The following is a 27066-nucleotide window of genomic DNA, read 5'->3' on the forward strand; positions in this document are numbered from 1 at the left end:
ATCCCATAGGGAAGCATTACAAGTCCGTAAACGGACTTGTAATAAACGGACCGTTTGTCCGTACGTGTGAAAGGGCCCTAAAGGCTCAGAACAATTTTCATAACATTTCAGCTATAGATCAAAACGTTAACTTTTTACTTATATACATACCGAAGGGGTTGATTTACAAGGCAAAAAAGAGCTTAGTAAATGAGATGAACTTTCACTTTGCAAAGAATACCCAATCGCATGCAATGAATATAAAAAATTAAAAAAGGATGCATTTTTTCTTGCACATGATTGGATGATGGAAGTCAGCAGAGCTTCTGCGCGTTTACTAAGCTCTGGAGCAACTGTTCTTGCAAAGTGCACAGTCTATTTTCCTTTAGTAAATCAACACCATAGCGTCATATGTATTAGTATCTAGCAAAATGAAAAAAAAAAAAAAAGGGGCAGCATTAGTTTTAAAACAAGTAGTGGCCTGTAACTTTTCATAAATTTACAATGGCGCTAAGGGCCGGTACACACCATGAATCACGCAGGAGCGTGCAGTGCATTCTGGGTGAAATCTGCGCGGAAATCATGTCGGACAACAGCCAAAGCAGTACCTGCACTATTTTATAAAACGCATGACAACCAATTCGCCTAGTACTTCAGTACCATGTGATTGGATGTAGGCAAACGTCGTTAGCATTGTACTGACCCCTGCTGCAGATCACAAGTGCAGTGTGCTTTGAACACAGTGCAGGAAATGTGTACGGAATGTGGGTTTCCCACGCCACGTTCTGGTCCTAAAATAAAATTTCTTGTATGAGGTTATACCAAAAAAACTCCTGTAGAGTCCGGTGCCCACAGATGAAAATTCATCCGGTTTAGCAGGGAGCAGTCAAATTTTGATCTGTGTGTAGCCCTCCCTGTGAAACCGATTTTTAGATCGGCTTTTTTGTCGAACAATCCTGCTGGAAAGCCTTTATCGTTCAGCGGCTGCAGCATTGATCAGTGTATTATAACAGCGGAGGAGTCCTTGAGGTCAGAAGACAATAACACAGCAGACAGGATTCTTGCATCCACCTTACTTGTGCGGATGCAGGAATCTGTTAGTTTTTTTTTTCTCCCTTCAACCTGCTGGTGTGTACCCAGCTTAAAGGGGTTGTAAACCCTCATGTTTTTTCACCTTAATGCATCCTATCCTATCCCCCAGCCCCCCGTTTTACATACCTGAGCCCTGGAAAGTCCAGTGTCGAGAACGCGCTTGATGTTTCCCCCAGGGTTCTCTGTTCTTCATTGGATAGATTGATAGCAGCGCAGCCATTGGCTCCTGCTGCTGTCAATCAAATCCAATGATGCGGGAGCCGTGGGGGGGCGGGACAGAGTCCTGCACTCTGCGACTATGGACGCCGAATGCAGGACTTGGGAGCGTGCCCTCAAGGTAACCCCCTTGGAGGAGCGCTTCCCATAGGGGGTTAGCAGAAGCGGTGAGGAGCCAAGAGAGCCGCCGGGGGACCTCAGAAAATGGTGTTCGGGGCCACTCTGTGCAAAACGAACTGCACAGTGGAGGTAAGTATGACATGTTTGTTATTTAACCACTTAAGGACCCCTTCACGCCGATATACGTTGGCAGAATGGCAAGGCTGGGCACAACCACGTACATGTACGTGGCTCTTTAAGCCCAGCCGTGGGGTCGCGGGCGCATGCTCGCGACCCGGTCCGAAGCTCCGTGACCGTGGGACTCGCGGACCCGATCGCCGCTGGAGTCCCACGATCGGTCCCCGGAGCTGAAGAACGGGGAGAGCTATGTGTAAACACAGCTTCCCCGTTCTTCACTGTGGCGCTGTCATTGATCGTGTGTTCCCTTTTATAAGGAAACACAATCGATGAGTCACACCTACAGCCACACCCCCCTACAGTTAGAAACACAAATGAGGTCACACATAACCCCTTCAGCGCCCCCTTGTGGTTAACTCCCAAACTGCAATTGCTATTTTCACAGTAAACAATGCATTTTTAATGCATTTTTTGCTGTGAAAATGACAATGGTCCCAAAAATGTGTCAAAATTGTCCGAAGTGTCCGCCATAATGTCGCAGTCACAAAAAAAATTGCTGATCGCCGCCATTAGTAGTAAAAAAAAATAATTAATAAAAATGCAATAAAACTATCCCCTTTTTTGTAAACGCTATAAATTTTGCGCAAACCAATTGATAAACGCTTATTGCGATTTTTTTTACCAAAAATAGGTAGAAGAATACATATCGGCCCAAACCGAGGAAAAAAAATAATGTTTTATATATTTTTGGGGGATATTTATTATAGAAAAAAGTTAAAAATATTGAATTTTTTTCAAAATTGTCGCTCTATTTTTGTTTATAGCGCAAAACATAAAAACCGCAGAGGTGATCAAATACCACCAAAAGAAAGCTCTATTTGTGGGAAAAAAAGGACGCCAATTTTGTTTGGGAGCCACGTCGCACGTGCAATTGTCAGTTAAAGCAACGCAGTGCCGAATCGCAAAAACTGGCCGGGTCCTTTAGCTGCCTAAAGGTCCGGGTCTTAAGTGGTTAAACAAAAAAAAAAACAGCTGCAGGTGGGAAGTCCCATGCAATAACAGCCCGACAGTGGCCACAGCCGTTCGTATGTAGCTGGACTACATGTAAATGTCTGCAAGTGCTGTGAGACCCCCGTTGCTTTCTATGGGGCTTTATGCTCACAGCTGTTCTCATAAACCCGGCAGTGAGGCCCTAATGAATAAAGCTAGCAGGCATCATTTGCACTTTAGCAGTTGTCTCGGTTGATGGTACATATAGTGGGACGCAGCTGTGAGTTTGAAAAAGCCCAAATTTTATGAGGTACACCTATTCGTAGTCAGATAATAAGTTTTTTTGGGTGTACCTCGTGACCGCCAGTAATCCTGGATCAACAATAGAAAACTCCAGTTTGCCAGGTCAGTTAGAATAATAGAACTTACATTCCCCCTATTTTCAAGATCGCCATCTATTCAAAGCGTATAAAGAATATCTACCCGTTTAGCAATCCTATTTTCTATAGAATAATTATGGACAGATTAGGAAGAAAAAAAATCCTAAAATATGCAGCTGGGGAAAGAAACACAAAGATTTTTTCACACCGTGCACGTACACGCGCGCACACACAGTTAACTGGTAATTATACCTCTTCACTGTCCTTCTTGCTCTCTGCTTGTAAAATTACAGACCTGAAAAGAAAAAATAATAATATATACAGTCATATAAAACAGATCTATAGTCAAATGTTTAAGGTATTAAATGTATGCATTCAATAAAAATCCTTCCATCGTCCCTGTGTTATTGAAATAAGAACAAGAAATAAAATTATTCCTTAAAATATCATCCCAATCTCTCTATACATTAGGCTCTTGTTATATCAATCAACCTCTAGTGCATTGTACAAAGCTGTCAATCAAAGGTTGGTATACATGTATAGTTTTTTTTTCCCATTCAGCTGGCGGAATGAAAAAAAATATATATATATATTTCTGCATCCACACAAGCGAGGAAGATGCAAAAATTCTCCTCGCTGTGCTATTGTATTCTGTATTGTATTCTGACAGCAGGACTTCTCGGCTGTCACAATACACTGATCAGCGATGTAGATGAATGGCTGCAGTGTCTGATCGAATGAAAGTTTTCCAGCAGTCCCATTCTACTGACCAACTTCTGCCAGACTGTGGCGCTGTCATTGATCGTGTGTTCCCTGATATAGGGAGGCATGATCAATGACATCACACGTCCAGTCCAGCCCCGCCCCCCTTCAGTTAGAAACACATATGAGGTCACACTTAACCCCTTCAGCGCCCCCTAGTGGTTAACTCCCAAACTGCAATTGTCATTTTCACAGTAACAATGCATTTTTATACCATTTTTTTGCTGTGAAAATGACAATTGCCCCAAAAATGTGTCAAAATTGTCCGATGTGTCCGCCATAATGTCGCGGTCATGAAAAAAATCGCTGATTGCCGCCATTAGTAGTAAAAAAAAAATATTAAACTGAGGAAAAAAAAATGTTTCTTTATATATTTTTGGGGGATATTTATTATAGCAAAAGGGAAAAAATATTGAATTTTTTTCAAAATTGTCGCTCTATTTTTGTTTATAGCGCAAAAAATAAAAACCGCAGAGGTGATCAAATACCACCAAAAGAAAGCTCTATTTGTGGGAAAAAAAGGACGCCAATTTTGTTTGGGAGCCACGTCGCACGACCGTGCAATTGTCAGTTAAAGCGGCGCAGTGCCGAATCGCAAAAACTGGCCGGGTCCTTTACCTGCATTTTGGTCCGGGTCTTAAGTGGTTAAGGAAAAAAAAAAAAAAATGTTACTTTCTGCTATAAAACATATCCAATAAAAAATTTTTGGTAAATTCAAATTTCTTCATAAATTTAAGCCAATATGTATTCTGCTACATATTTTTGATGAAAAAAATCCCAATAAGCGTATACTGATTGGTTTGGGATATTTTTATTTATTTATTTTAACTAGCAATGGTGGCGATCAGCTTATACTGGGACTGTGATATTGCAGGCGACACTGACACTTTTTAGGGACCAGTGACACCAATACAGTGATCAGTGTTACAAATATGCACTGTTGCTGTACTAATGACACTGGTTGGGAAGGGGTTAAACAACAAGTGTTTAAAAGGGTTAACTATGTGCCTAGCCTGTGTTTTCTAACAGTGTGGGAGGTGCTTTTATTAGGGGAAGGCACTGATCCACATTCCTGCTTTGCATGCCTTCCCTACTGACAGAATGGCGATCTGCCTTGTTTACATAAGCAAATCGCCGTTCTGGCTCTGTGTCTAATGATCGGCGAGTGCCGGCAGACATCGAGTCCACGGTACCTGCAGATCAGCTCCCGCTGTGTCTAATCACAGTGGGAGCGGGTCGCAGGTGGCATGTATGCATGCTACAGACCCAGAAGTGTTGGATCACATACTAGGTACGTGACCTGGCGCAGAGCGGTCGCCCCGCCGCAGTGTATGTACGGTGAGCGGTCTGCAAGTGGTTAAGGTAAAAAATGTTTAGGTTTTAGAACCACTTTAACCACTTCCTGACGGCCGTATGACTTTGTACGGCCGCTGTGTGGATGCCAATTGCCGGGAGGCCGTCTATATACGGCCTCCAGCCACTGGGGGGGCGCGCGAGCGCCGCCAGTGGTGCGCGTGTGCCCGCCGCATCACTGAGATGCCGATGCGCGTGCCTGGCGGCCGCGATGTCCACCAGACACCCGCGATCGACGGTTACACAAACAAGGATGTGGATCTGTGTGTGTAAATAGGGACACAGATCGGTCACCTCCCCCAGTCAGTCCCCTTCCCCCACAGTTAGAAACACTATGCATGGTACACATTTAACCCCTTCCCCTCACCCCCTAGTGTTAACCCCTTCCCTGCCAGTCACATTGATACAGTAATTAGTGCATATTTATATCACTGATCGCAGTATAAAATGTGAATGGTGCCAAAAATGTGTCAAAAGTGTCCGATATGTCCGCCATAATGTTGCAGTCCCAATAAAAATCGCAGATCGCTGCCATTACTAGTAAAAAAAATAAAAATAATAATAAAAAATAATAATAATTCTGTCCCCTATTTTGTAGGCACTATAACTTTTGCGCAAACCAGTTTTTTTTTACCAAAAATATGTAGAAGAATACGTATTGGCCTAGACTGAGAAAAAAAAACGTTTTTCTAAAAAAAATTGGGCTATTTATTATAGCAACAAGTAAAAAATATTAAAAAATGTTTTCAAAATTTTAGCTCTTTTTGTTTATAGCGCAAAAAATAAAAACCGCAGAGGTGATCAAATACCACCAAAAGAAAGCTCTGCTTGTGGGGAAAAAAGGACGCCAAATTTGTTTGGGAGCCACGTCGCACAACTGCGCAATTGTCAGTTAAAGCGACGCAGTGCTGGAAGCTGAAATTTCACCTGGGCAGGAGGGGGGTATATGTGCCCAGTAAGCAAGTGGTTAAAGTGTTACTAAACCCACAACAGTAAAATCAGTCTGTATATGCAGTAAAGCATGCTTGTGGCACTCAGTGTGGAACCTAGGAGGTTAATCCTCCGCATTGTGCAGAAAGGCTGTTTGATCCTTTCATCTCTGATCCTCCCCTTCTTTTACTGTCCCCAATCCATCTGCTGATATTACAGAGCCCTAGGAGGCACTCATTATATGCTCAGTTTGGTGTGCATTGCTAGAGAGTTTTTTTTAATTTGGTAAGGATGCATGTGATCAGCACAGGACCAATCAGCACTGTTCAGACAGAGGGTCAGGGGTCATGCAGCCTCATATGACAGTCAGAAGATAATGAAAACTCCTCCTACAAGCTTTAACCAGTGCTCGGCCAGACACTGATAGAAGTCAAAAGACTGCTATATACTGCGAATGAGAAAAGGTATTTAGCCGTTTATATTTACTAAAATAATGCTCGGTGTACTGTGGGAGACCCGATATAGTGAATGCAGAGTCCTGGGTTTAGTAACACTTTAACTCATCAGTATACTGACGCTCTTTTATAGTTCTGCCACTAGATAAGGTTGATCCTTTACCAATATTTATGGGGTTAAAAAAAATAATTGGAGAAAAATTGGTCTATGTGTGAAGCTAGAGAACGCCTGAATACAATTTCAAACCGTTAACGTGTGCATTTCAACAGTTTCTTTTGATTCTTGCCTATTCTACTTGTCAGTATGGGTGGGTTGTTATTACCAGATTAAAAAAAAATACCAACTTTTTGCCATCAAAGGAGGTGATCTGGAAGCAGTATCTCCGATCTTCAGAGTCCACAGCCATAACAGAGCAGTTGTCGATATCCATCACCAGGCCCCCTGCTACATCTCCTCTGGCTTGGCTCATGAGATTTCCCCCCTGAGAGAAGAAATACTGGCGTTCCCAAGATGAGGACACCAGACCCGTCTTACTGAAACAGGAAAACAAACCAGTTAGATAAAATCCAGAAATAAAAGAAAACTGCAGAGACAACAGAATTTGTGTATCAAAAGTGTCTGTATGAAAAAAAAAAAAAAAAAAAAGATCACTTGCTGTCTATGGTAATCATTCTGCACTAAAAAACATAAAATCTAATAAACGGCTGATAGGCCAATCATCTTTTATAAGGTTTATAGATTTTTAATGCAAAGAAAAACATAATTTCTTTGCTTAAATATGTCAGCAATTGCCAAACTTTTTTTTTTTTTTTTTAATTACCAAACTTTAGACCCCTTTCACACTGAGCCACCCATAGCGTCAGCGGTAAAATGTTAACATTTTTACCGCCGACGATATGGGCGCATTTAACCCCCACTAGCGGCCGAGAAAGCAGCGCATTGCGGGCGGTATAGCAGCAGCGGAGGAGTGGTATACACACCGCTCCTTCACCGCTCCAAAGATGCAGCTAGCAGGACTTTTTTACCATCCTGCTAGCGCAACGCTCCAGTGTGAAAGCCCTTGGGCTTTCACACTGGAGACAATGGAGCAGCTTTTTAAGGGCAGATTGCAGGCGCTATTTTTAACGCTATAGCGCCTGCAATACGCCCTCAGTGTGAAAGGAGTCTTAGGGCACTAGGATATAGAAGGTTAAAATATCTAGGAAGCAATTAACAAATATAAATTTTTAATACATATATATATATATATATATATATATATATATATATATATATATATATATATATATATATATATATATATATATATATTACACATATATACTGTATTTATTGGCGTATAACACTCACTTTTTTACCCTGAAAATAGAGGGTAAACTGTGCCTGCGTGTTATACGCAGGGGGCTGTAGAAAGTTTTTTTTCCTGAAACTTCCCTCTTAAAGTTAGGGTGCGTGTTATATGCCGATGAATACGGTATAATATATATATATATATATATATATATATATATATATACATATACATACACACACACACACACACACACACACACACACACATATATATATATATATATTACACACACACACACACACACACACACACACACACACACATATATATATATATACATACATATACATATATAGTACAATTTAAAAAGGGATACTAAAGTCTAATCTTTCTTTTTTTCATTAAAAATAACAAACATGTTATACTTATCTGCACTGTGCAGTGGTTTTGCACAGAGCAGCCCAGATCCTCCTCTTCTCTGGTCTCTTTTCGGAGCTCCTGGCCCCTCCCGTTTATGGTCATCACAGAGAGGTGAAAGAAAATCCCAAATTTTGGGTTGTCATCTGAATAGTAATAGAGAAGAAATCTTCCAATGGGGACAGTTCCTGAGACCCTGGTGTTTTGGCTATGGCACAGGAAAATGAAAGAAAATCTCCCCAATAGGACACAGATGTAAAAAAAAAAAAAAAAAGAAGGCCGACTGGTTACTATGCACAACTGGACCAGATTCTGTGTGAACCAGTTTTAGTATATCAAACCCAATATCTCACATTTACTTAAAAGAACTTCACCCCTTGGGGCTAATTTTGTAGTTAATCCCTTCTTAATTGGTCTGCTGGGTTGATCTGAAATGATATACTCACCCCATTACTGGCCTTCCCGTCCTGCAGTCATCAGCTGCAAGCCTGCAGGCATGCTGGGCCCTACACTATCTTCCTTGGTGACATCAATAAAAAGCTGGCTGTCTCTTCCAAGGTCCTAGCAGCCAACCTCCTGGTGACACCCACCGCGCATGTACAGTGTCTTCAACTTGGCCCAAAGCCTCTTGGGATGCGCAATGTAGGTATCCCAGGAGGCTTCCGGCAGGAAGGACATCATTCTCACTTACATGAAAAATTGGAAGTGTGGGCTTGTTAACACCAGCAGCATTACACAAAGCAGTTGCAATTTCCTGCAGTACAACATGTTAACCCAAATGCAATAATGGATCGCCAAGCATTGCAGTGCTTGTTAACAGCATACAGTAAAAAAAAATAATTATATATATATATATATATATATATATATATATATATATATATTAATTAGAGTTATCCCGATACCACTTTTTTAAGACCGAGTACAAGTACCGATACGTTTTTTTCAAGTACTCGCCGATACCGAATACCGATACTTTTGACAGCTGCACATGTGTCAGTATGTTTTTTTGTTTTTTTATCTTTAACAATTTGTTTTTAATTTTTTACATTTTTTTTTATTTAAAATGCTTTCTTTTTTTTAAGGGGGGGGGGGGTGGACTGTGTCAGTGTGTTTTTTCTTTCATTTTTTTATTTTCTACAATCATTTTTTTTATTCTTTTGTTTTTTTATTCTTTATTTTTTTATTTATTTTTTCAGCCCTGTTGGGGGGGGCTTTGGTGAGATATAAGGGGTCCTAACAGACCTCTGACATCTTCCCTTTGAGATAGGGAAAGGGACTAGGGACACATGTTCCCCTGTCCCTTTCTGCTGAAAATGAATGGAGTGAAGACAGCGTCTTCTCTTCATTCATAAACTGAAACATTTGTAAACACAGGTTACAGTGTTTCAGTTATGTGAATGGACAGAGTCAGTGATCACTGACTCTGTCCATTCGGATCAGTAAGGAGCCAGATTTACCGGCTCCTACCTCGCTCTCCATCCTGATATTTCCAGGGGTGGTGGAGGAGCACCGAAGGGGAGAGAAACACGCGGCATACACGGATACACACGGCGGCATACACACGATACACACGGCGGCATACACCGGATACACACGGCGGCATACACGGGATACACACGGCGGCGTACACGGGATACACACGGCGGCGTACACGGGATACACACGGCGGCATACACAGGATACACACGGCGGCATACACACGGCGGCATACACGGGATACACACGGCGGCACACAGGAGATACAAACGGCGACACACGGCGGGATACACGGCGGCTTTCAGCTGCTTTAAAATCAGCGGTGATCGGTGCTTATAACTTCGCCACACACTGATCACCGCTGACAGTACAAGTATCGGGTGAAGCATCGGGACCATTTGCCCGAGTACAAGTACTCGGGCAAGTGCTTGGTATCGGTACCGATACTAGTATCGGTATAACCCATATTATATATATATATATATATATATATATATATTTATATATATATATATATATATATATATATATATATATATATATACACATATACATATACATACATACATACATACATACACACACAGAAAAAAAAATGCAAAATGCACTTTAATGTGTGTTAAAATGCATTTTGGAGAAAGAAGAAGAAGAAAGAAGAAAGAAGAAAGAAGGAAGAAGCATTTGCATTATACGGGCGTTGTCACCAGAACATAAGTTGAGGTGTCTTAACACTTCATTACTATCCAAAACAAATGATAACATTATAGATCCACTGGGGTTAGAAGTTATTCTGACGGCCCATAAGCTTTCTCATACTTGCGTATGTTGAGGTAGCCGGCTTTCCGGGTTAAATTTCGGTTGATGGGAAGTTTCTTTGGGTCTGGATCTGGTAAATATAAAGGCTCACTGGCCACCTCCATGTCCTGTATGGTCTGCTGCATGTTTTCCCCATCGCTGTCCATCTCCCGCCGGACACTGCCAAGAAATGTCACACAGGTCACCTCTCACTCCTATTCATCAATCACAACCCTCTGAGGGTAACTCATAAACACTCAGTACAATGTCATAAACAGCTCAACAATAAACTAAATAGTGTGGTTTTCTGGAATTTATGAAATTTATAAAGAAAATAAAGAAAGGAAGTAAAATAAATGTTAGTGAAATGTTAAGTCTGGAAATGTAAGCAACACAAATTAAAATACCGGAAAGGAAAATATTTCTCATTTTTCACTGTTAATATTATAGCCATGTAAACATGTTTTAGGTAAGGTTTCTATATTTTGACATGTTTTCTGTCCCTTTCCATGCCTACAGCATGTACAGTCAGCATCCTACATAAATGACTGTATTAAGAAAATAAATCCGAAAGGGTCATTCCAACCAAAATAAATATTTTGTTTGCAGGTGAAGCCTGGGAAATTAGATCAGCCCCTGGCATCCTACAGGTCATGGAGACTCCAATAGGGAGATCTTCCTGCCATTCCTGCATGTTCTAGCTCCTTCTGTATTTACTACAGTGGAACTTTGGATTACGAGCATAATCCGTTCCAGGAGAATGCTTTTAATCTAAAGCACTCGCATATCAAATCGAGTTTTTCTATAGAAGTCAATGGAAACTATGATAATTTGTTCCGCATGTACTTCTATGGCATGCAATGTGGCCAGAGGTGGGGGGGCGCCGGAGAGCCTCGGAACTACTCGGGGACAGCATCCAATCAGATGCAGCTGCTGTGCAAGTATTCTAACAACTGCTCCTGCCTGTCAGAAAACATGAGGCAAAGCGTAAGATTTGTCCACATGTGCTGTATAGCATGGATGAAGGAAACCGTGATGCCGCGTACACACGGTCATTTTTCAGCATGAAAGAAAACGTAGTTTTTTCAGCATGTCTAAAAAACAACGTTTTCCCAACTTCATCATTAAAACGATGTTGCCCACACACCATCGTTTTTAAAAAATGATCTAGCAAAGCGCGGTGACGTACAACACGTACAACGGCACTATAAAGGGGAAGTTCCATTCGCCTTTGAGCTGCTTTAGCTGATTCCGTGTTAGTAAAAGGCGATTTGCGCTTTTGTGTTACAGCGTGATAAATGTGCTTACTCCATTATGAACGGGAGTTTTACCAGAACGAGCGCTCCCATCTCATAACTTGCTTCTGAGCATGCGCGGGCTGTTTTTGTCGTTTTAGCCCACACACGATCATTTTTTACAACCCGAAAAACGACATCGTTTAAAACGACGTTAAAAAATGCAGCATGTTCGAATTTTTTTTTGTCTTTTTCAGAACCTGAAAAATTATGTGAAGCCCATGTGACCGGACGAGAGCGCCCTGGGAATAGGCAAGTATAAGCATCTTCTTTTTACAGAGTAGTTAGAATAAGAGTCAGAAGGGAGTGAAAGCAGAACTCCACTTTGTTTGGGGGGGGGGGGGGCAGTGGCGTTGCTATGGGGGTGCGGCACGCACCCGGGTGACACCCGGCTCAGACTGGCGCTGCATTGAGAGGGGCGTCGCGGCTCCCTCCTTCCCTTCTGGGATCTCCTCTGCTCCATGCGATGTGGGGGGAGAATGGGGGAGGAGGGAGTGAGGTAGAGACAGACTGGGTGCTCGGGGTCCGACCGTCCCCACACACACGGCGATACCCGGCTCAGACTGGCGCCGCATTGAGAGGGGCGCTGCAGCTCCCTCCTTCCCTTCCTGGGATCTCCTCTGCTCCATGCGATGTGCGGGGAGAGTGGGGGGGGGGAGGGAGTGAGGCAGAGACAGACTGGGTGCCCGGGGTTCGACCGTCCCCACACACACCTCCGCACAGCGCGGCCACAATTAGATTTCTGTTCTCACTGCTGCTTTCTCCTCAGCTCGGATGTGTACACAGGCACCATGTGACACCATCCACGCTACAGTCAGCGCCTTCTCTGAGGTATGCTACAGGAGTGCTGTATTGCAGAGGAGGGGGATATAGTGGTTGGAGGGTTGGCGGGGGCATTTGCAGGTAACAATTATGCTGCCAGGAGTTATTTTAGGGGTGTTTGAGAATAGGTGCTAGGGGGTGCTCTTTGTTTTGGGTTAGAGAGGAGTCGGACTTGTACTAAAAGTAGGAGGGGGCAGATATGAAGTTTGACCCCTCCACCAGCGCAATGTCTCTCCCCTCCCAAAGCACCCCCTAGCACATATCCTTTAACCCCCCCAAATCAAAGGTCCATCCCGGCTTCATCCAACCCCCAATCCCATCCAGCTCCACCCACCCCCCAATCCTATACCCGCTCATTCATCCCCCCCAATCCCATCCCGGCTCCATTCATCCCCCCTGATCCCATACCCGCTCCATCCATCCCCCTGATCCCATCCCCACTCCATCTACCCCCCCTGATCCTATGCCCGCTCCATCCATCCTCCGATCCCATCCCTACTCCATCCATTCCCCTGATCCCATTCCAGCTCTATCCACCACCCCAATCCAATCCCGGCTCCATCCATCCAGCCAATTCCATCCCAGCTCCATCCATTGTGGTAGGTTAAGGGGGAAAACCGCACCGACGCACTAGCCTACTTAGTGCCAGGGGGTGGGGGTGGCACCAAGTATTACCGCACCAGGTGACACCAACCCTAGTGACGCCACTGGGGGGGCTAAGATTACCTAGGCCAGGGGTAGGCCTCTAGCTGTTGTGGAACTACATTTCCCATGAGGCATTGCAAGGCTTGCAGTTACAATTACTCTCAGAGGCATGATGGGACTTGTAGTTCTGTAACAGCTGGAGAGCCCCAGGTTGCCTAGGCAATTCGCACAGAAGTTCTCCACTCCCCTTCCCTCCCTGCAGTCTTTTTGGACACGTCACAGGTCCCAGAAGACTGGGGGACCATTCACAATGCGCAGTGGGCACACGGCTATGAAGCCACAAGCTGTCACAGCCAGGTGCCCACAGTTGAGATCCCGGCGCTGGGCACAGAAGATGAAGGGAAAGGATGGCTTGGGTGAGCACATCACTGGTTCCTGGGACAGTTGAGTGTCAAATTTATTAAAAGTCAGAATCCACAGTTTTTGTAGCTGCTGACTTTTAACAAAAAATGACTAGAGCTCCTCTTTAAGCCCAATTCAAGCCTTGAAGTCCACCTCAAAGAATCAAAACACTTACTTTTGCACGCTAGTTGAGATGTTGGACAAGAATTCTTCTAATTGGTCATTAAGGTTTTCAGAGCCCATTTTGAAAAAACTGATCTGTGGAAAAAAATATATATATAAAAAAGCAGCATAAACATTTTATTAGATGCGGTATTTTGTGTTAAAACTGGACTTCAAAACCAAAGTCTAAATAGATTGAAAAAATACATACATTTGTGTTTAGGGCCTGTAAAGTCATTACATGGAAAAATCAATTTTTCCTACTGGAAATCATTGATCATTCTGTATGGAAAGTGATGTATGGGAATAGCAAGTGGCAAATGCCATAAAAAGTGAGAAGTATGGTGCATCTCTACTGTCACTGTTTTTTTTTTTTTTTTTATGGGTTTACAACCACTTTAACCACTTAAGACCCGGACCTTTAGGCAGCTAAAGGACCTGGCCAGTTTTTGCGATTCGGCACTGTGTCTAACTGACAATTGCGCGGTCGTGCGACGTGACTCCCAAACAAAATTGGCGTCCTTTTTTTCCCACAAATAGAGCTTTCTTTTGGTGGTATTTGATCACCTCTGCGGTTTTTATTTTTTGCGCTATAAACAAAAATAGAGTGACAATTTTGAAAAAAATGCAATAATTTTTACTTTTTGCTATAATAAATATCCCCCAAAAATATATAAAAAAATATTTTTTTCTCAGTTTAGGCCGATACATTTTCTTATACCTATTTTTGGTAAAAAAAAAAAAAAAAATCGCAATAAGCGTTTATCGATTGGTTTGCGCAAAATTTAGAGCGTTTACAAAATAGGGGAGAGTTTTATTGCCTTAAGGGGGAATTATAAGATCCTCCGAGACAAAGCTGCCTGATGTGGGCGGAGTCCTGGTTTAGGGGAACCAATCTGCTTGCATTTTTATTTTTTTAAATTTTTTTTTACTACTTTTTTTCGTGACTGCGACATTATGGCGGACACTTCGGACAATTTTGACACATTTTTGGGACCATTGTCTTTTTCACAGCAAAAAATGCATTAAAAATGCATTGTTTACTGTGAAAATGACAATTGCAGTTTGGGAGTTAACCACAATGGGGCACTGAAGGGGTTAAGTGTGACCTCATTTGTGTTTCTAACTGTAGGGGGGTGTGGCTGTAGGTGTGACGTCATTGATTGTGTTTTCCTATAAAAGGGATCACACGATCGATGACAACGCCACAGTGAAGAACGGGGAAGCTGTGTTTACACACAGCTCTCCCCGTTCTTCAGCTCCGGAGAACGATCGCGGGACTCCAGCGGCGATCGGGACTCCGCGGTCACGGAGCTTCGGACCGGGTCACGGGCGCGCGCCCGCGACCCACGGCTAGGCACTTAAAGAGGACGTACCTATACGTGCTTGTGCTCAGCCGTGCCATTCTGCCGACGTATATGTGCAGGAGGCGGTCCTTAAGCGGTTAATAGCACAAAAAATAAGAACATTTTATTGGCAAAGTGTCGCATGACCGCGCAATTATCAGTTAAAATAACGCAGTGCCAGATCGCAAAAATGGCCTGGTCCTGAAGGGGGGTAAATCTTCCAGAGGTCAAGTGGCTAAGATGTATCAATATTATTAATCGCTCAGAAGAAGGCTGACATTTAGATAAAGTGCCTTTCAGTTCATTTCTGAAGTTATAAGGCGTACCTGAGCCTGCATATAACCTAAAAGTGGTTCCAATATTGCAATCTTCTTCTTGTACTGGATGGTATTCAGGGCGCAGAAATAATGCATCATCGTCTGGTGCTGCTTCTTCCTGGCGGTGTACACGTCTTCTGTGGCTTCAAACTTGGTCTACAAATGAATAAAGAGCCCATATTACTCCCTGATCATGCAGGCAACTTGCTTAACCTCTCACACCCCCCCCCCCCCACAAAAAAAAACACTTAGGGCCAAATTTTCAGTCAGCGGCGTAACGTATTCGATTTATGTTAGGCCTCCACAACTTAGACGGGCAAGTGCTGTATTCTCAAAGCACTTCCTCCGTAAGTTGCGGCGTAGCGTAAATCGGCCGGCGTAAGTCCGCCTAATTCAAATTTGGATCAGGGGGGCGTGTTTTATGTAAAACTACTGTAACCCGACGTGATTGACGTTTTTGCGGAACGGCGCATGCGCCGTCCGTGGAATTTCCCAGTGCGCATTGCTCCAAAGTACGCCGCAAGGACGTCATTGGTTTCGACGTGAATGTAAATGACGTCCAGCCCCATTCACGAACGACTTACGCAAACGATGTAACTTTTTCAAATTTCGACGCGGGAACGACGGCCATACTTAACATTGGTACGCCGCACTTATGCCTCATATAGCAGGGGCAACTATACGCCGGGAAAAGCCTAACGTAAACGTCGTAACATTACTGCGTCGGCCGCGCGTATGTTCGGGAATTCGCGTATCTAGCTAATTTGCATACTCAACGCGAAATTAGACGGAAGCGCCACCTAGCGGTCAAAAACAAATTGTAGTTAAGATCCGACGGCGTAAGAGACTTACGCCTGTCGGATCTAATGGATATCTATGCGTAACTGATTCTAAGAATCAGGCGCATAGATACGACGGGTCGAATTGGGACTTACGACGGCGTACATGGCGATGTGCCGTCGTAAGTCCTTTCAGAATCTGGCCCTTAATTTTTAATAACAATGATCAACAGCTGGGAGCCAGTGTAATGTTTCAAGCCCTTACTATTTATTTATTTATTTATTAAAATGCTTATTTGGAGCGCCACTATGACCATGGCTGTAGGTAATCACCTGGTTATCAGTGTCCTCATACATGCCCTTTCCTCACACCCCGCCTAGACTGTATTAACTTCCAAGGGGGAACGTATGTAAGCAAATAGGTGCGAGACGTACAGTAAGGCATAACTCTGCCCCTCGGCTGGAGGTGCTGCCATCTTAGGCTTTGCGGCTTCGCTTCCTGGTTCCATACTGCGCATGCGCGAATCCTGCTGTGCGATCTCACCGGGCCGCTTGTGTCTTCTGGGACCTGTGTGTCTCCCAGAAGACAGCGGGGGGGGGGTGGAGGAGGCGCCAGACATGGCGTAGGTCCCTGCGCGACCTATGCCCGAAAGTGGGAGCAAATATCTGGATTACACAAGTATCTGCTCCCTCCTCCCCCGTGAAAGGTGCCAAATGTGACACCGAAGGGAGGATTCCGAAAAGCAGAATTTCCATTTTTGGGTGGAACTCCGCTTTAACTTGGGAAGCAGGAGTACTTTCTATAGAGCAGGGATATGCAATTAGTGGACCTCCAGCTGTTGCAAAACTACAAGTCCTATCATGCCTCTGCCTCTGGGTGTCGTCCTTGTGTCAGAGTCTTGCTTTGCATGATGGGACTTGTAGTTCTGCAACAGCTGGAGGTCCGCTAATTGCAGATCCCTGCTATAGAGTGTCACTAAACCCACATCAATAAATGATGTATTACATGCTGTTCATACTCACTCAGTCAATGAGATTCATTTTCTGCATTATGCAAAAAAACTGGTTGGTCCTGCTGCTCTCCATCTCCACCTTCTGTCCAGATCCCCAGTTCAGCTAGGGATTTTGCAGAGCAGTGTTGGCAGCTCTGCACATGCTCAGTTGTCAGCGAGTTTCTATGCTGAGCATTTCCTCCTTATAACATCCGAGTAGCCCATGTGACTATAGAGTCACACGTGGGCGTACACAAAGTGGTAAATTACAGCTCACACCCTCCCTCCTCCTCCATGCCCACTAATTAGCTAAACACAATAGGGGGCGGGATATTACATGTAGATTCATGAAGGCTTCACCTCCCTCTTATTCTAAGGCACAGGCTGGAGGGGCAAGGCATGGCCTGTGACTGCCAGAAATCTGCCCACACCATGTTATTTCCACAAAATAATAAAGATTTGATTTCAAATATATATTTGTATGCCAATGTCAAATGTTTATTAACATTATTCATTATCCTGCTTATGTTTCCCTGCAGACAGGCTGGGAAAGAGCTGGAACATGTGACAGCTGTATATCAAATAGGAAAAAAGTACTTTTTATTAAAATAATTACAGTGCCATCATCCACATACAGAAATAGAAAAACAATGTAAATTAAAGTGTGTGTTTAGTATAAAAAAAATAAAAAAATATTATATTTACACAATATATATATATATATATATATATATATATATATATATATATATATATATATATATATATATATATATATATATATATATAATCTCATAAGCGGGAGATGGGCTCTAATCAAGTGTTCTTCTCTAAAGACTTGAAACCAAGGTAACAAACAGTCACTGGAGGGATAAGCAATTACAATAGGAAAAAAAAACAATAGCAGCATGCGTCTAACCATCTAACCTTTTCATTCTCTCTTTTCTTGGACAATCGACTGTACCTATTGATTGCTACATCATGATCTAAACAAGAAAATAAAATCATATCAGTCAACTAAAGCCATGCATCCCAAATGACCCCACAAAATGCTGAATTAAAATGGAACTTCAGCCATTTTTTTCCCCCAAACCATAACGAGACTATAAAACCATAACCATTAACCACTTCCCTACCGGCTCATTGTAAAATTACCCCGGCAGGGACCCTCTCTCGATCCGGGTGGTCCTCTGTTCCCGGCGATCTGGGGTGCGCGCACGCGGCAACGCTCGTGACCCGGCGCGGGTGCCCGGTGGCCGCGATTGCCGGTAATCACGGCAGGAGTGTGGATCTGTGTGTGTAAACACACAGATCCACCTCCTGTCAGCGGTGAGGAGACCAATGCCGTGTTCCTAGTACAGAGGAACACACATCGGTCTCCTCCCCTTGTGAGTCCCCTCCCCCCTACAGTTAGAACACACCTTAGGGAACATATTAACCCCTTCAGCGCCCCCTAGTGGTTAACCCCTTCCCTGCCAGTCACATTTACACCGTAATCAATGCATATTTATAGCATTAATCGCTGTATAAATGTCAATGGTCTCAAAAACGTCTGTCAAAAGTGTCCGATGTGTTCGCCGCAATGTTACGGTCACAATAAAAAAAAAAAAAAAACGCAGATCGCTGCCAATACTAGTAAAAAAATTAATAAAATAAAAATGCCATAAATCTATCACCTATTTTGTACACGCTATAACTTTTGCGCAAACCAATCAATATACGATTATTGCGATTTTTTTTACCAAAAATATGTAGAAGAATACGCATCGGCCTAAACTGAGGAAAAAAAACGTATTTTTTTTTAAATTGTGATATTTATTAAATAACAAAGTAAAAAATATTGTGTTTTTTTTTTTTTTTAAATTGTCGCTCTTCTTTTGTTTATAGCGCAAAAAAATAAAAACCGCAGAGATGATCAAATACCACCAAAAGAAAGCTCTATTTGTGGGGGGAAAAAACATAAAGATTTAGTTTGGGTACAGTGTTGCATGACCACGCAATTGTCATTCAAAGTGCGACAGCGCTGAAAACTAAAAATTGGTCTGGGCAGGAAGGGGGTGAAAATGCCCTGTATGGAAGGGGTTAAAGAGACCTTGTTTCAAGACCGTTTATTGAAACCACAATCTTTCCATAAGAGAACATGTGAATTTAACATATTTTGAACAGGTTTTACTTGTAAAAACCTCCCACTGCTTCTTGGATGTGAAGTCAGCAGCCCCAGAAGACTCAGAGTTGTCATTTAGGTGACGCTATAGTATTTCCCCTCACTCCTCTCCCAGCAGCTACATAAATAGTTATGTTGGGAGGTGAGGAGGAGCTGGGACAGCACAGAGTTATTAGACACTCCCAGAAGGGGAGAGGGCTAGGGTGTGCAAGGAGGGAGGGGCTGTGCTAGAGAATGGACTCTCCTGGGGTAGTCAAAAGCAAACTCAAAGGCACATTGCAAGTTAATAAAACGTATTTTATTTTTTTAATTTTTATTTTTAAAGTGTATTTTGTGCGTGTACTCGAGAGAGGAGCCGGACTGCAGGAGTTGGGAGTAGGCAGGCCTCCCCCAGAGGCAATCTGCCACCTTTCTCCATGTCCCGGGTGGCAATTGCGGGTGTGTAAGGGGATCCTCCCACACAGCCCGCCCTACCTGCTCCGCTTTGAAGCCCAACGGGGCAGAGGGACTCCCTATAAGGGAGTGAGAGGATTAGCCCGCTCAACCAGCCCCGTTAGTCCTTCGCCTCTCTTTTTAGAGACCGCGTGGTCAAAGTGCGTGATGTTAACCCAATTTCGAATGCGTGTAAGTGTGGTGGTTTTTGTGGGAGGGGGGTGAGCGTACTAAGCGCAGGCTTACCTCGCATAGCACACCCACCGGGAGCCGGGCTGAGACCACCAAACTCAATTCACATGTAGCTGAGACCGGGATCCGAACCCCTAGCTGCAGAGGTGAATGGCTTGTCAGCGCAGTGCCAATCGCGTTGAGCCACCGCAGCTCCACAAAACTTATTTTATAGAAAGGGGAAAAAAAAAAAAAAAAAGTAAGCATTTATAATGCTTGATTTTTCTCTGCTTTTACCAGAATGTTTTGAAATTAATGACAGGGTCTTTATAAAGTCAGTTAGTAATATTTAACTGGACTTAATTTCTTCAGTAAGGTATACATACCATTGCTGGCAATTTGAAAAATCTCTTTTAAAGTCAGGATCTCTGCAATGAGAAAAATGACGGCCTGGTTATTTAGTAGCATAAAACCGGGCAGCACAATAATTGGTGTTACACTGAAATAACAGGGCAGTGAACCAAATCTGTATTAGTTTTTTTTTTTTTTCAAATAACAATTTTATTAGACACAGGGTAACCCCAGAGTCACAGAGGAGACAATACAAAAAGAAAACTTCCGAACATTAGCAAAAACAGTGCATATGATATTGCAGCACATTACAAGGCAGATATCGGGGGGAGCTTGGCGGCTAAACCACCAGCACATTCTGCCGGAAGTCGAATCATAGCACACAAAAAAAAAACTCTTGAATAATAGAGACAAAAAACAAATAAAAGGAAGGGATCAGAAGGGAAATGAAGAAAGAACAGGAAGGGGGACTGCAGACGCAGGGAGGTAGGGAGAGAGAAGGCAGGGAAGGGGTAAGGGGAGGCTCGACCCGTGGCTCAGGGCGGATCCTCATCCGCCCTGAGCCACGGGTCGAGCCTGCTTCTCCAATCTCGTCATGCTTCTCAAATCTCGTCATGCTTCTCCAATCTATCCTGCAGCCTAGCTGTCATTTTCTCCATCAGTTCAACATCTTTAATCCTGGCGTACAGGTCAGTTTGAGAGGGGGGGGGGGGGACAGGCGCTTCCAATGGAGAGCGACCAGGCACCTCGCGGCCGTTAATACATGCCTCATCAATTTTTTGGAGGATTTGGGGATCAGCAGGGGTGACAGCCCTAGTAAAAATTGTTTTGGGGACCAGGGGACCGGTACTCCCAGGAGGCGAGACAGCAACTGCTGAGTTTCCGTCCAAAACGGTACTATTTTGGGGCAGGTCCAGTATATGTGGTACAAAGTACCCTTGGCTCCCTGGCAACGCCAACATCTATCTGAGCTGGATGGATATATAGCATGGAGAACATCTGGTGTCATATACCAAAAATACAGTACTTTATAGGCATTCTCCTTATACAGCGTACAGAGAGAGCTTTTAGCTGCCTGAGACCAGATCGTCTGCCATGTATCTGTATTAGTTTAAGGTTTGCAGATATACATACATTACACATCTTTTACACATGCCAACACAGCTCTGAAATCCTAATATGGTGTCAGCCATGCCTACTTATTTCTGATGGATTACAGGACACAGATCTCTCCTCATCTCCTCCTGTACTCGCCATCTCCATATTTCTTTCTTGTGCACAGGCAAAGAGCATAGGAAGTGGCCAGCTCACAAGACTGCTGGCAGGATCAACATGTATTTTCAAGCAGATACACCAAAACACTCTTAATGGTATATAGAGCAGACCAAAAGGGAGCAAAGGAGAGAGTTAATTGTCCTGGCAGAAAACCACATAAAAAAAAAAAAAAACAACAGCAAAGTACCTTTTAAATCCCTCTCTTTAAACTGGTTAATGGGGAACATCATGGCGTCGGCTAACTGCGTGGACAACACTGCATGGCAGGAACTCAGCTGTGAGACAAGAAGATATAAAGATCAAAGCTTTCACATCAAATTATAGACTTGGGTAGCAATCAAGTGCAACTGAGAAAAATAAATAAATTGAAATTGTCTTTTGAAATACTTAAAGTGGAACTAAACCCTCCCATGCTTTTCAGGGATTGAAGCTGTCCTTGTAGCGTCTGTTTAATCTGCAACTGTCATGGTGTTGCACATGTGATCGATTATGATTCCAGCTATTTGATGGTTTGACAGTTTGGTTAACAGTACGAACAAATGTAACAGTTACATTCCCGGCATGCCGGGAAAGAATTTTTTTTTTTTTTTTTTAAATCGTTCAGTTGATGGGTTTAGTTCCGCTATAAATACAAGGGATTAAAGTGATTCTAAAAAGGAAAGAATATTTAAAAGAAAAAAAAAAATAACAAACATGTTATACTTACCTGATCCTCTTCTTTTTAGGTCCCCCGCTGGCGGCCTTTGGGTCCCAATGTTGGGGGCTATTATTGCAGAAATGGCACCAATGCTGTGAGTTTTTAGTGCGGAAACTGGAAACTGATGCCGCGTACACACGGTCGTTTTTCGGCATGAAAAAAAATTTAGTTTTTCAGCATGTCCAAAAAACAACGTTTTTCCAACTTCCTCATTAAAAACGATGTTGCCCACACACCATCGTTTTTGAAAAATTATGAACAAAGCGCGGTGACGTACAACACGTATGACGGCACTCTGAAGGGGACGTTCTATTCGCCCTTGGGCTGCTTTAGCCGATTCCTTGTTAGTAAAAGACGATTTGCGCTTTTTTATCTGTTACAGCGTGATGAATGTGCTTACTCCATTATGAATGGTAGTTTTATCAGAACGAGCGCTCCCGTCTCCTAACTCGCTTCTGGGCATGCGCGGGTTTAAAACGTCGTTTTAGCCCACACACACGATCATTTTTTACAACACGAAAAACGACATTTTAAAAAACAACGTTAAAAAATGCAGCATGTTTTTTTTGGTAGTTTTTCAGAAGCCGAAAAACGATGTGAAGCCCACACACGAGGATTTTAAATGACGTTTTTAAAAACGTCATTTTTTTTTCATGCCGAAAAACGACCGTGTGTACGCGGCATGACACCAGTGTTGAGGGTCAATATTATGTACACTTGTACAGAAGCTGAAGTTTTTATTCTAGAAATCTGCCCCGTCGTATAAAATAAATTTATGTTTTGGTTGTAAAATGACAAAACATGGAAAATTTCAAGGGGTATAAATTATTTTTCAAGGCACTGTACATAGGTGACAACACCTCCAATTTTAATGCGATAGCCACAGTGTAGTCACCCTATGCATGGAAGTGGCTACTGAAAAGTTCTCCTGACAGGATCAAAAATAATTGCAGCAAAATACACTGAGACTTTGAAAGTCAGTGCAAACTGTCATTGTAAACAATATATGACATTTAAATCTGATTATAATTCTATGCTAAAAATGCATTGTCGTGTGTAATTTTATATAAGTTTAAAAGCATGCATTATAATGCACAAATTTAAAGAAAATTTAAAAAAAAATGTTCACGCACTTTAAGCCATATGGGACAATGTATGCATTTTAGCAAACAGCAATCTGAGCACTATAAAGGGAAATCCTTACTTCATCAATGACTTTTGAAAACTGTTGCAATGTTGATGTCATCACTTCATCATCGCCCCCTAGAGGAAACCGCTGCAACCACAAGAAAAAAAACAAACAGCTTTTGTTATCAGTTTACCATTATTAGTACAAGATTGATATTATATTATTGTAAAGAATATCTAAAGCTATTATTTTTTTCCATTTTGCATAGTGTGGAGAACTGTAGAAGTCTTGTCAACTTGATATTGCTGTCTTTATACCAGCTGGGAACACTGTCTAAACTGGTTACTGCACTTGTAGTTCATTGAGAACTACCAATCCATCTGAAACTGTGGAATAAGGGACTTGTAGTTTATTCATTCACAGATTCCTATGAATGAATCAATTAATGATGTTGTTGTGCGGGTGGAGCCCTACACCATAGACGTGCCAATTTTAAATGCGAGAATGGCTCTGGGGGGAAAGAACTCCCACCTGTTATCACGTGTTGGGGGGGGGGGGGGGGTTTATACTGTTTTAGGGTGCAAATTTCTCCCCTCCACCCTCAATGTTACACCCTCAATATAGGTGTAAATTGTAACATGATTCAAAAGGTGAACTTGGTAAAAGGTGCGCTGCTGACTGTTTATGGCTATAGTATAACCTGCAATTTAGCAACCCCTGTACATTGTACTTTGTACCAAAACGCTGAGATTTATTCTTTTAAACCATACTTACGTAGTTATAAACATAATGGAAGTATAATGTAAGAGTTTGAGACTGCTTTCTACTTATTAACATTATATGATATAATGAGAAGTTGTAGAAGTAAAATCACAATTCTTATTATAGGATTAATGTTTACCTATAGGGAATGTATAATGGATTCTCAGTGATAGAGGTATATATATATATATATATATATAATTACTATTTTTTTATATAAATTTACTTCTTACAGAGGTGTTCATTTAAAGGAGAACCATCTTTAACATTTAAAATTGTATTTAACTCCCCATGTGAACAAGTGGATATACTTGGTCTCGTTCTGATTGGTGGCCTTGTTGTCCCCAAACTGCACCTCAGTATGGTGGCTGTAGCGCCCCCCACTTTAAACCCCAAATTATTGGCATTTCTGTGGAGGGAGGTACAGCCATCACAGAACTCCACCCGCTCTCTAGGCTTATTGATGTGTCACTATTATTAATAAACAATCAGCAGTGCATTCACGATAGTAAAAGATCATTCGGATCTTTGTCTCTGTGTAAAGTTACTGGTGTGTGTGTGTGTGTGTACAAGCAGTTGCAGATACATTACACAGAGCAACTCTAAGTGATTTTGTACTATTAAGAATGAACAAACAGTGCCGATCGTTTGTTCATAATAGTGACAGATCATCCTCTTCGCCTAGTGGCCCCATAGGAAGCCGCTTCCTATGGGGGCACTCATGCAGGTTGGCTTCCGAGCCGCCTTGTCTGTGTCCACAGACAGGGCAGCTTGGCCCCGCCCCCTCGTCACAGAATTTGACTGACAGCCATGCTATCAATCTGTGCAGTGAGGCGTGATAGATCCGGGAGAGGTGCTGCTCTTATGAGGATCAATGGATCTGGACCAGGCTCAGGTAAGTATAAGGGGGCGAGGCGGGGGGGGACACGTGCAGCACAGAAGTTTTTTTTGCCTTTAAAGCATAGAATGCATTAGGGTAAAAACCCTTAAAGCGGAGGTTCACCCTCAAAATGAACTTTTTAGCTAACCTATCTGCAGCCTTAATAAAGGCTTGTAGCGTTGTCATTTTTTTTTAAATGTGTACACTTACCTGTCTTCAGCCTCACTTCCGGGTCTTCTTCCTTGCGGGGAGTGGGCGTGTCGCTCCTTTTCCCCGACGGGGAGCTCTGTGCAATGTCTCCTGGGAGTGAGTGTTGATCCTCCCAGGAGACGCTCTGTGCTCGAGGCATAGATGATTGACGTGCGGGTAAAGCGCGTCACGCCTTCCGAAAATATCTGAGGGGGACTCGGCTCTTTACGGCGCTATACGGCGCCTGCCGTGTAGAGCTGACTGCGCAGGCGCCGTAAAGTGCAGAGTCCCATCTCGGATATTTTCGGAAGGCGTGACGCGCTTTACCCGCACGTCAATCATCTATGCCTCGTATTAGGAACGCCTACTCCCCGGGGGAGCGAGAACCCGGAAGCCGGGTGAAAAAAACGAAAAAAAAAAACGTAAGTACAGCGAAAAAAAAACAGCATACTGTTGATGTCAGCAGTATGCTGGATGTAACAGTATATAGATGTTTTAGGGTGAACCCCCGCTTTAAGGCTTTATAATCACTTTAACCTGCCGGCTCTGCTTGAGGCTGTATAATTGATCTGGATAGCTGTAAATTAGACAAGTGTAAACTATCAAGTGGCATTTAACTCACTGTCCAATCACAGGCTGACCCTGATCACCAGTCTGCATTGCTTAGCTAATGCAGAGGGCGCTAGGAGCACAGAGCAGGCAAGGACTGGCTATGGTGTCTGGCAGGGATGTCTGAACTTGCTAAAAAAAAAAAAAAGAAGAAGAGGAGTTAAAAAAAACCTAGGGCATAAAAAATATATGTTCGCCCATAAATATGTATGGTCAGCAATGATGTGTTTAGCGTCACATTGCACTTAGATCACCTTCAGGAGACTAGTGTGCTGCAAGCATCCAGTCCAACAACATTGAAGAAAATTGGTTCCACATACCTGCTTTTCATACTCCTTTAACAACTTGGACGTCAGATGCGTGGATGCACTTAACTCATTCTGTTGAAAAAAAAAAAAAAAAAAAGTGACAAACATATTTAAAAAAACAAACAAAAAAAAAAAAAAAACGACTTTTCATTGATGATGGTTTATTAACACCAAGAGCTACTGGAAGGGTCTGTGGATTTGTTTAAAATAAGAAAGTAAACCTTCCGACTTAGCCACATGCCCCAGAGCTGTCATCCTGACACGGATTTACTACTGGACTTGGAAAAAACATCTAGTCAGTCAAGTCTTAATTACTATGCATGAAGGTAATAAAACCCTTTGTGTGCAGCAGTCCCCCAGCCCCTTCCTTAATACTTACCTGACCCCCCCCCCCCCCCCTCGATCCAATGTCCACAAAAGCCGTGCTTCTCCAGGAACTTGCACTCCTGATTGGCTTTTGGCAGAAGTGGGAGCCACTGGCTCATGCTGCTGTCAATCACAGCCAGCGAGCCATTCAGAAGACAGAGGGGGCGGGGCCGAGCCGCGGCTCTGTGTGTACGCCGCCGCAACTTTGCTTTGTGAATACTGCACTTGCCTGTCAAATTTGCAGAGGCGTAGCGTAAATAGGATACGTTACGCCCGCTCACAAATACGTGCTCCCTACGTGAATCTGGGCCAATGGCTGCGCTGCTGTCATTCTATCCAATCAAGACAAGGGACCCCGTGGAGAGAGGGACAGTGCGCCCCCCCACCAGAGAGATGAAGGGGCTCAGGTAAGTAAAACAGGGGGCTGGGGGCCGGTGACTGCCAGGTGTTTTTTCACCTTAATGCATAGGATGCATTAAGGTGAAAAAACAAGAGGGTTTACAACCCCTTTAATTAAAATATTAAAAATTGTATACTTACCTGTCCTGTGCAGGGAAGTATAACCTCCTCTTCTGGGGTCCCCCTTCCCCCAC

General features: G+C 43.1%; 1 protein-coding gene across 1 annotated transcript in view; it reads right to left on the minus strand.

Annotated features, from left to right (window-relative positions):
* APPL1 (adaptor protein, phosphotyrosine interacting with PH domain and leucine zipper 1) overlaps positions 1-27066 on the minus strand; it is a 59382-nt gene that overhangs the window by 19569 nt on the left and 12747 nt on the right. Inside the window, exons 3-12 of the mRNA XM_040359241.1 lie at positions 26120-26179; positions 23435-23506; positions 21721-21808; positions 20294-20335; positions 18068-18126; positions 15379-15525; positions 13720-13802; positions 10402-10560; positions 6740-6928; positions 3147-3189 (exon numbers count right to left, since the gene is read on the minus strand). Coding sequence (XP_040215175.1) covers positions 3147-3189; positions 6740-6928; positions 10402-10560; positions 13720-13802; positions 15379-15525; positions 18068-18126; positions 20294-20335; positions 21721-21808; positions 23435-23506; positions 26120-26179 — 942 coding nt within the window. The remainder of the gene's footprint in view (positions 1-3146; positions 3190-6739; positions 6929-10401; positions 10561-13719; positions 13803-15378; positions 15526-18067; positions 18127-20293; positions 20336-21720; positions 21809-23434; positions 23507-26119; positions 26180-27066) is intronic.

Source organism: Rana temporaria, chromosome 7 (assembly GCF_905171775.1).
Source record: "Rana temporaria chromosome 7, aRanTem1.1, whole genome shotgun sequence".
In the NCBI taxonomy this organism is placed as follows: Eukaryota; Metazoa; Chordata; class Amphibia; order Anura; family Ranidae; genus Rana; species Rana temporaria.